Source organism: Leptonychotes weddellii, chromosome 8, assembly GCF_054177405.1.
Source record: "Leptonychotes weddellii isolate Sample4059 chromosome 8, ASM5417740v2, whole genome shotgun sequence".
In the NCBI taxonomy this organism is placed as follows: domain Eukaryota; kingdom Metazoa; phylum Chordata; class Mammalia; order Carnivora; family Phocidae; genus Leptonychotes; species Leptonychotes weddellii.
Genome location: NC_138376.1, coordinates 88,541,759 through 88,552,693, shown reverse-complemented (window position 1 = coordinate 88,552,693; position 10,935 = coordinate 88,541,759). Strand labels below are relative to the sequence as shown.

General features: G+C 39.2%; 2 protein-coding genes across 8 annotated transcripts in view; one reads left to right on the top strand and one right to left on the bottom strand.

Moving 5' to 3' along the window:
• Positions 1-10,935, bottom strand: part of NT5DC1 (5'-nucleotidase domain containing 1) — a 137,709-nt gene that overhangs the window by 109,814 nt on the left and 16,960 nt on the right. The window lies entirely within an intron of this gene.
• COL10A1 (collagen type X alpha 1 chain) lies at positions 3,287-10,865 on the top strand. Its single transcript, XM_006734230.3, has 2 exons — positions 3,287-3,445; positions 7,937-10,865. The coding sequence occupies exons 1-2, from the start codon at positions 3,292-3,294 to the stop codon at positions 9,805-9,807; spliced, it is 2,025 nt and encodes a 674-aa protein (XP_006734293.1). The 5' UTR covers positions 3,287-3,291; the 3' UTR covers positions 9,808-10,865.

The following is a 10,935-nucleotide window of genomic DNA, read 5'->3' as shown; positions in this document are numbered from 1 at the left end:
TATTTGGTGAATTAATGACTAACCCTTGGTAGTGAAAATGAACAGGCAAGCTTAGAGCAGCTAAATGCTAAATGTGCAAAAAACATTCATATTTGATATTATAAAAATGCACTTAGGTTACTGAGTTTAGAGAGCATGGCTTTCTGTTTTAAATGGAATGGGTTTTCATCATAAAGCCACAGACTAGTCACTTCAAACAGCTACAAGTAAGCTCCCAGAATAAAAATAGTTTTAAATACACAATTGGGTGGGGTGTGGCTAGCAAATATTCTGATTCTACAATCTGCTTTGGACAAGACAGTACTTCTTATGTGACTAACAAAGCAAACAGCAGTCAGATTCCCTGTGCTGAAATAAGTATACTATTTGCAGAAAGGGTTGACTGTCCAAGCCTTATCCAACAAAGACACCACATTTTCCAAAGTTAAAGGGGAATATAGATCGACAAATACCCACATGTATTTACATATCCCCAAAAGAAGGCATATGACCACCTGGTATGGACTTTGTCTCTAATAAGTACTAAACGGAGCCAAGCCCGCTGTCTCACCATGGGGAACAGCAAAACACCTCAAACACAAGAATTCTCTAATTTTAAAGCTGGGAGGAGCTTAGAAACCTAGCCCAATCTTTTCATTGTCTAACAGACACCTAGAGAGTTTGAGGTGAGAAGCCCTGAAAACAGCTTGAGTAGCCACAGATGAACAAATGGTCTACACAGGTGCACAGCACGAAGAGCAGAGAATTAATCTTCTGTATTTCCACATGAATGCTATCTAACAGGGTAACAGTCTCAATTATAAATAAATGTGTGTGTGTGTGTGTATCCATACAGACATACAAAAATACTAGAATATGTACTTGTAATAATTCCTTTAAAACAAATTCAAAACAAAAAACCCCAAATTCTACAGCCTAGTCTTCAAGGGCATCCATGTAACCTCACCTACTTTTTCACAGTCTTATCCAAATGAACCACAAGGAGATGGAAGGCAGCCATTTCTCTTACTCATCTTTTGAGGTATCTTACAGACATAGTAGAGCACATATAATAATTACAAAAGCTGTTCCATAGACATTCTCCAAGTGATGAAAGAATGATGAGAATATAAATTTTCAAATTCTCCTGTTAATCTGAACTGATATAAAAGTCATATTTCATATGTATCTATGAATATTATATAGAGACATATAGGACAGTGTAGATTTTTAAACATGGCAACCAATGAAAGGTTTAAATGGGAGCGTTAGGAGAAAGGCAGTCAGTGAAGGGAGCTATCCATTTACCCTTCTATAAAGGCTCAGTCTAAAAAATACAGAAAATTATATGTAGGAGAGGAGAAAGGAACAAGAGAAAGAACAAACCTTTATTCCATCCACTGGTCAAACACTAAATTATTTCAATTATCAGTCAGTCCTGAAACCATTCTACTTTAATTCTGCAGAGGTTTTAAAAATGTTGTTATTTATGCCTATTACGGAATTTTCCTTCTCACCTACTTAACCTGTACAGTTGATTTCACTTAGCTCCAAAACAATGAAATTAAATAAGATACAAAATTTGGTCTCTCAATGTTCTGTTTGTATTAGATTTTTTAGGATCCTGAAAACTGACTTTAAGAGTCCCCTAATATTGTTAAAGAGAATTCTAAGTGTTGAAAATGACAATGATAATGTTTACTTTCATCTTTGGGGGAAAAATGTTTCTAACTGGGCTGAATCAAGATTCCTGAAGGAAATTGTAAGGTAAGCCACTGATATTTTTAAAAAGCTGAAAGCAAAGTTTGAGGAATTTTTTTCTTCTGAAATGAACACAACAATCTCATCAGACATGGTATGACATTATCATGTCTTAAGGCTTTTGCCATCTCTACTACAACTCTAAAGTAAAATCCAAAATTAAGCAATAAAACCTGAAGCTATTTACTGAACATATTGTGTTATAAATAAAGAGTCCAAATCCTTCAGGGTAGTTATATTGCTAACTCTACTATCAAATTCATGGACGTCTTGCCTCTGTTTGAAAACTAAAATATTTAATATGTAAAAATTAAAGTAAATATTAACATATTTAAAATTTCTCTTATTAACTTACATTAAAATCCTAAGGACTTACATTAAATCCTAAGATATAAAACAACATACCTACATTTTAATTGTTTTTCTCAAGCTCAAAAGTAAGTAAGAATTGGAGTAAGCTATCTGCATAAAAATTTAGGAACATTAACGGACACACTGAGGGCCTTATGTCATAATTGAAGAATTTAGAGGATGGTTTAAATCCACACACACCCCTCCAAAAGACTTCCTCTCCTACTTTTATATACTACCAAATATTTTCAACCAAATAACACAAGAATGTGCTTTCAAAAATACAAAGGTCGTATTATCATCCCATCATGAACCAACCTAAATATCTGAGTAGTAACTTCTAAAATAAAAACTCAGAAAAGATGGTACATGGTTAAAACTATTAATATATATTTAAGACAAAGAGTTTATTTTTCAGTAAGAAAACAAGGAAAGAGAGCCCAACCTGATCTTGTATGCCTGCCCAATAGAACTTTCCACTATAATTAGTACTCTCCACTTCTCGGGGGGAGGAGCTTAAACTCAGGGGAACTTCATGAAGTAAGGGAGAAAGAGTATAAATACTGCAGGACAGCTCTGGAGAAGGTACCAGTGTGCAGACACTGCTCACCTGGACACAGGAGGGCTCAGAAAAGCTGCCAAGAAACCATCTCCAGGAACTTCTGGCATCCAGGTAAGTCTATGACCTGATGCTCTGGTGGACTTCCATGTTAGCCTGTTTGGAAACGAGCCTCGATAAATTAACTATTCGGTTTTTTTCACTAAAAAAAAAGTGACTTTCCACTAAAGTGTACTCAGAAAGTTTAATCCTTAGCAGTCTCTATAAAAAGACAGTCCTAATAAAACCATATTTGTAAAAGTATGTCCTATTTAGTTTATTTTGAAATTACTGGATATTTCAACCTATGTTAAAGACCTTGAATTATTAATACAGGCATCTAATTCTGGTTTCTATATTTCTTCTTTAAAAATCACTTCAGTTTTACTTGATTGCTTGAATGTGGTTTCCACTAACAACTTAAGTCATATATTCATATAACTAAAAATTTCTAATTCCAGTTTATGGAATATATTAAAAACAGGATAAGGTAAAAAAGGTAGTTAACAAAATAAAGAATTCATGTGTCCAACACCAGACAAATAAAACAGGTCAGTAACAGGAAGTTATTCTTTTCTGTTTTTCAGAAGCCATCTGAGAACATGTTGCCACAAACAGCCCTTTTGCTGCTAATGTCCTTGAACCTGGTTCATGGAGAATTTTATGCTGAGCGATACCAAACACCTACAGGCATAAAAGGCCCCCCACCCAACCCCAGGACACAGTTCTTCATTCCCTATGCCATAAAGAGTAAAGGTAAACTTTATATATTTTGCTGTATTAACCAACTGGTTGTTGCTTTCTACAATCTTAATGATCTCTTGAACAAAATGCTTTTAACTCTATTTGGTGTTTAATTATCTTCAAACTCCCGAATTTGTCCAAAATATTAAAACAAAATGATTGATGGAAAAAAGCAGGTCTATTCAAGAACATTAATATCCTTTACACAGTGAGTAGAGTAGAAAGATGTACCTGAAGGATATTAAGAACTCTTAGGTGTGGAAAGTTTTCCCTCAAATAGCGCTTCTGCACAAAAAACTAACCATAATGTAGAAATATGAATCCAAAACAAATTAATCAAGTTTAAAAATGTCTTAAGGAGAAATAACTGCCAATTATACAAAGAGAGTAGCAGGTTTAGGTATCTAAATACTTAACCATCATTTACTTGTACAACCAATTCGGTTAGCCCCCAATATATACAAAACTGAGTCTTAACTATCAAATGAAATCTAACGCTTTTCCACGAAATTTAATAGGCAAACGAGGTGGCAATTTTCCTAACTACTTAGACATTTTTGTAGGGGTTAGTAGTCAAGTACAAAGACTTAACTGCCATGTACTAACTGTGGGGCCTCAGGTAAGTTACTTACCCTCTCTGTGCCTTAATTTCCTCATCCGGAAAAGTAGCAGCAGTGATCTCAAAGAGCTGTTAGGAAGTTTGAGTTACCCGCTGTAAAGTACTCGAGTATTAGCTGTATTACTGGTACTTCACCTCCTCACGCTGTGGTAGTACTGGGGCGGTGGGTAGCTTTAGATATGTTTTAGCTTTGTTCCTGAATCTCTTCCCTAGCTGTTCAGCTTTCTCAGATATTATGAAGAGAAGTGAGAAAATGCACGCACACTACTAACAGATCCTCAAAGAAGGGCAATTATTAGGTTTCACATTCACTAATTCCACGGAATGACATCTGGCACGCACTGCCTGAAAAACATCTACTGAATTAAACTGCATCATCTGAACTGATTGTAGGATTCAAATTTCCTTTCCTTAGTATTTTTTCATTATAGTTACCTATTTTACCTTGCAAATAATGCTAAGGATATTTGCCGGAAACTCTACAAATGATGCTTTTGGAGATGACCATTTTCAGCAAATTAAACTTACAGGATTGTCTTCTTAAAAAGAAAGATGAAATTTAAAACATTTCATGAAAGGAAGCTTAATGTTTAAAAATAAATGCACAGGTGCATCACAAAAACTCTTGAATGTCTCAAAATACAGATAAAATACGAGAAAGAGAAAAGTTATGAAAGAAAGAATAAAAGGTAAGGAAACCTGCTACTTCCCTTGAAGCAATGAATGGCAAGGTGAAATGTTAGGACATGTATCACTGGGTATATTCTCTATGATCACAAATTCAGACTTTTTATATTTTACCATACAGCCTTGAGTTTAAAATCAAATGCACCACTTATGGAGGGTTAAAAATATTTCTATTTTCCCACCTTACTGTACTGCGTCATCCTGGCTATTTCTGCAGAATAAATGAAAATATATATCTTACTAACAAATGAAAAACTTAGAAGCTGCATTTTAACTGCTAAACCCACTACAGTTTCTACTTGATAATACAAGGTGGAAACTCAAGTACATTACCATTCACTGGCAGGCACTAATGCACTAAAAGGAAGACAAAAGCCCACAATCTATACATGTGTAACATTAGGTTGATAACAGAAATACAAAGAGTGCCTATGTAATTCCTGGGCCCATCTGTTCACCACAGGCTCAAAGAGGGCTCAGCCAAAACACACCAAATTATGCTGCAAAGGAATGCAGAGCTGGTGGCCCCATGAGTGCCATATTCTGACATGATCAACCACTATTTTGGTTTCTGGACTTTCAGAAACTTTTCTGCTGGGCAATCATTTTTCCTTGAGCATGGTATCACCCTAATCTTTCATTTTTTTTTTATTGGCAAGCAACAAACAGGGGCTATCCCCCAAAGACAACAGAATTCACATTCTTTCTTACATTAAGAGGTAGAGGACCTATGAGGGCAACATTCCAAGTGACTGAGATCACCCTGTCCTTGGACTTCCAGTCTCAAATGGTGCTCTATGGAGTCATTTTCTTTTCTTTCTTAAAAGATTTCATTTATTTATTTTAGAGAGAGAAAGAGAGAGTGTAAGGGCGGGGGGGGAGAGACGGAAAGAATCCCAAGCCAACTCCAAGCTGAGCGTAGAGCTCGATCTAACGACCCTGAGATCACGACCTGAGCTGAAACCAAGAGTCGGATGCTTAACCGACTGAGCCACCCAGGTACCCCCACTATGTAGTCATTTTCAGTAAGACTGTTTTTCCTCCCTATTTTAACAGTTAAAGAGATTTCCAACCAGACTAAGATAGTCATTTTTAGTATGGATATGACCTTTAGGAGATTCAGAATAAGATTCTGAAGCAAACCCATTCAATCTAAAATAGTTTGCATTTGAAAAAAAGTGCTATTTTCTATTTATTCATCTATTCTATTTGTAATACATTACATCCGTTTATATTTATAGACATTATACTGTATGTACACTAAAAAGTCAATCTATCGATGATATGAGTATATGGAGATCTTTTCCATAAATTAGTTTTTCTCATAGTCTTCTTCCTGATGTCATCTTCTGAAAATCCATGAGTGAATAAAGCTCCAGACATTTAAATATTTGCAAAATGAAATATAACTCTAATTAGTACAAAATATAAATATCCAAGTCTAAAATAATGTTCCTATTTTAGCATATCTACTTTAATGATTCTATTGTGTATTTTATATTTCATTTGTTACCAAATGTATTTCAAATATCAGGAATACCCAAGAGAATAATATTAGCAACTATTACTGGCTTACTACATCTTACATGCCAGTTAATATGAAAGATTTTTAAAAATATCATAATGTACCAGCAATTGATAATTAATGTGAACCATACCCATAAGCATATGTTTTCAAAGGCAATTTACAATTCATTTAATATTAATTCCAATTTACCATTCTGATTTCTAAAGTCATTAAAAATTTAGGTAAAGTTTAAGTATATTAATTAGTCACTTTTGTACAAAAAAGATGTGGCTCAAAAGTCACAGCCATAAGTCATTCTCAGGATTTTGACCAAACCATTCAATAACTATGCCATTTGCTAAATCTACCATAACTACAAACCATTTTCCAGTAGTAAAAGAATCTAAATAGTATGCACAGGCATTCTATCTTCCTAAAGAGTTATTAAACACAAAATTATTTTAATACAAATTTTACAAATAGACATTTAAATCATACCCAATTATTACCATTTTTGCTAGCTATTGAAGAATTTCTCTGAGAAAGAAAAGAGTATTTTATTTTTTAAAGATTTTATTTATTTATTTGACAGAGACAGCAAGAGAGGGAACACAAGCAGGGGGAGTGGGAGAGGGAGAAGCAGGCTTCCCATGGAGCAGGGAGCCTGATGTGGGGCTCGATTCCAGGACCCTGGGATCATGATTTGAGCCAAAGGCAGACGCTTAATGATTGAGCCACCCAGGCGCCCTGAAAAGAGTATTTTATAATAGATATTTATGATGATTGCTGCCTAAAGATTCTCTGATATGGTAATATTTCCCCAGTTATATATCTTAATACCAGAATGCTCTGTTAAATCCCACCTTTGTATGACTAAAACCAAATCCCTGGACACCTCTTATCACAGGGACATTTGTTTTACTCCCTTCATGACTGAAGCTCTTATAAGATGCATCCTGTGCTTCCCCATACTTGTAGCCCAAGAGCCCTTTTCATGTCACAGGCAGTGAATAAACAATTTATGAACTGAATTCATAATATCAGTAGAAGTATTTGGTTCAAATGGACCCACACCTCTGTGAAATCAACAATAACTGTGTGCATTAATCAAAGAAAACTTTAGATAAACATTTTAATACTATTTTATATACTCTGCCCACTGGATCTAATTCTCTAATTCTTTGTTTCAATGTTAAGTCAATGAAAGGAGGGTGCAGGAGCTCATGGTATGTACTGAGGGTGAAAAAAATACATCTAAGCTGTGTTCAGCAGGCTATGACAGATTTTCTCACTGATGTCTGATAGGACAGCTTTTGTGAGAGAAAGCTGTTATAGTTCTTAAATGTTTCCCCATTTATTCTGCATTTGTCTTTTTCTTCCTTTCTATCCAATACCTTTTTTCCCCTTTCCTCTCGAGGTAGATGATATTCCCAAAAGAAATGGGGTAAATACCCCACTGTACTCTTACTCTAGACAAATTCTTCAACCCCAGTTTATTTTCATGGATAATGAGGATGTACTGAAAGTATCATAGTAGCCATGGTCCATCCTCTCTGGCAGTGTTTCTAAATACAGCATAAAATGTATTATCCGAAACCATTAAAGACTAGTCTGCCAAAGTGGACTGACAGTGCAATATCATTACTAATCATCTCTCTCTCTGGGTGTGTCTATCGGGCATGTTTTTTAGGTGTATCAGTAAGAGGAGAGCAAGGTATTCCTGGTCCACCAGGCCCCGTTGGACCTCGAGGGCACCCAGGTCCATCTGGACCTCCAGGAAAACCAGGCCATGGAAGTCCCGGACCCCAAGGAGAGCCAGGGTTGCCCGGACCACCGGGACCATCGGCCCCTGGGAAGCCAGGTTTGCCAGGACTCCCAGGAAAACCAGGGGAGAAAGGACCATCTGGACCAAAAGGAGAAATTGGACCAGCTGGTTTACCAGGACCACGGGGCCCACCAGGGCCACCCGGAATCCCTGGCCCAGCTGGAATTACTGTTACAGGAAAACCCGGACAACAAGGACCTACAGGAGCTCCAGGACCCAGGGGCTTTCCTGGAGAAAAGGGTGCACCGGGAGTCCCTGGTGTGCATGGACAGAAAGGGGAAGCAGGATATGGTGCTCCTGGACGCCCGGGTGAGAGGGGGCTTCCAGGCCCTCAGGGTCCCATGGGACCACCTGGCCCTCCTGGAGTGGGAAAAAGAGGTGAAAATGGGTTTCCAGGACAGCCAGGCATCAAAGGCGATCGGGGCTTTCGAGGAGAGAGGGGACCAGCTGGCCTGCCAGGCCCCCAAGGTCCTCCTGGGGAACGAGGACCAGAAGGCACTGGAAAGCCAGGAGCCACTGGAGCCCCAGGCCAGCCAGGGATTCCTGGGACAAAAGGTCACCCTGGGGCTCCAGGAATGGCTGGGCCCCCAGGGGCTCCTGGCTTTGGGAAACCAGGGTTGCCTGGCCTGAAAGGACAAAGAGGACCTATTGGCCTTCCAGGAAGTCCAGGTGCTAAAGGGGAACAAGGCCCAGCAGGTCATCCCGGGGAACCAGGTCTGACTGGACCCCCCGGAACTATGGGACCCCAAGGACCAAAAGGCATGGCAGGCAACCAAGGGATTCCAGGCCCTAAAGGTGAGACAGGGCCAGTGGGGCCTGCAGGACACCCTGGGGCTAAGGGAGAAAGGGGTTTGTCTGGGTTAGATGGAAAACCAGGGTACCCGGGAGAACCAGGCAGCAGTGGTCCTAAGGGAAACCCAGGGTTACCAGGCCCAAAAGGGGACGCTGGAGTTCGAGGACCTCCTGGTCTCCCAGGCCCTGTGGGCCCAGCAGGAGTGAAGGGAATGCCTGGACTCAATGGTGAGACTGGTCCAAGAGGTGCCCCTGGAATACCAGGAACCAGAGGCCCCATTGGGCCACCGGGCATTCCAGGATTCCCTGGATCTAAAGGGGATCCAGGAACTCCAGGTCCTCCTGGCCCAGCGGGCATAGCAATGAAGGGGCTCAATGGTCCCACTGGGCCACCAGGGCCTCCAGGTCCGAGGGGCCACACTGGACAGCCCGGCCTCCCAGGTCCCCCAGGCCCCCCAGGCCCCCCAGGCCAAGCAGCCCCGTCTGAGGGTTTTATAAAGGCAGACCAAAGGCCTTTTGTTAGTGCCAACCAGGGAGTCACAGGAATGCCTATGTCTGCTTTCACTGTTATTCTCTCCAAAGCTTACCCAGCTGTAGGCATTCCCATCCCATTTGATAAGATTTTGTATAACAGGCAACAGCATTATGACCCAAGAACTGGAATCTTCACCTGCAGGATACCAGGAACGTACTATTTCTCCTACCACGTGCATGTGAAAGGGACCCATGTTTGGGTGGGCCTGTATAAGAACGGCACCCCTGTAATGTACACTTATGACGAATACACCAAAGGCTACCTGGATCAGGCTTCGGGGAGCGCCATACTTGATCTCACGGAGAACGACCAGGTGTGGCTCCAGCTGCCCAACACTGGGTCGAACGGGCTGTACTCCTCTGAGTATGTCCACTCCTCTCTCTCAGGGTTCTTGGTGGCACCAATGTGAGCATATTCCCAACGAGCTAATGTAAGTCTGCTTGAAAAGGCATTCCCCAACTCCACTGCGCCCCACAAAGTGCATATGGAGGTGGGCCAAAAAAACGTGACTAATTTTAATTTTCCAAACACGGATTTGAGCTTTCAGACCAAGCAGTTCTCCCCCCTGAAAAAGTGAGCAGCAGTAGTAAACAACAGGTGAAGACTCTCTTGAATTTCTAGTCAGCAGTCCTAAGGCTCTTTAAAGTTTTCTGTGAACTCCTTCAGTATTTAAAAATTTCACCCTGAAAGTCCTACTGGGCTAAAAAAATAAAATGATCACAAAGAAACCCTGAAATGTGACATTAAATCACGTTAAATTTGATTTCAGAAATTCAGCATTTAAAAAAAAAATAAGCCTCTTTCTACTGATTAACAGGAGAACTTCTAGGAAACATTCAGAGGGTATCATGTCTTTCTAGAACTCAAATACTTGAATATTCAAATTTAAAAGGCACTGTATGCCCTAAGATCTTTCTCATGGTGCATTACTCGAAGGCTTACATGGCCCCTTTGTCAAGATCTATTCAAATGTACAGGTGTACATAAACTTCCTACAGTTCTAATAAAAAACCAAAGGATGATGTTAAAATCTGAAATGCAAGGTGCTTTAGCCACGAACATTTTCAAACTCTTCTGTGACTGCAGAAAAGCTTTCTATATACCCTTCACAACTTGGAAATGGGTGTCTAACCTAGTTTATTTATTTAACACAAGTGTGATTAATTTGATTTAATTCCATATTGAGTCTTACAGATTATGATTTTGTGGGTTTACAGATTATTGCCATATGGACCTTGAGCCTCCCACTCTAGTGAAATTATAGTTAACGTCAAGGGTTTCAAAATCTGGCTAGAAATGAAAAGATGTTATTTATTTATGCTCTGTACTGTATTTTTATATTGCTGCTTAAAACTTTTAAGCTGTGCCTCACTTATTAAAGCATGACATGTTTTACCTACTCCTTATTTACAAAGCAATAAAGTAACATCAACAGATTTTTATGCTGAATTTATTTGAGAGCAGCAATTTGCTATTCTCAACCATTCTTTTAAGGGTTTTCACTTTACAAAGTTTATAAAAGAAAAACAATAAAGTG

What these genes read in the sequence shown, in the direction of transcription:
- COL10A1 (XM_006734230.3), top strand. Translation starts at nt 3,292, where the DNA reads ATGTTGCCACAAACAGCCCTTTTGCTGCTAATGTCCTTGAACCTGGTT. An exon ending in CTATGCCATAAAGAGTAAAG is followed by an intron (nt 3,446 to 7,936) that starts GTAAACTTTATA and finishes CATGTTTTTTAG; the next exon opens with GTGTATCAGTAAGAGGAGAG.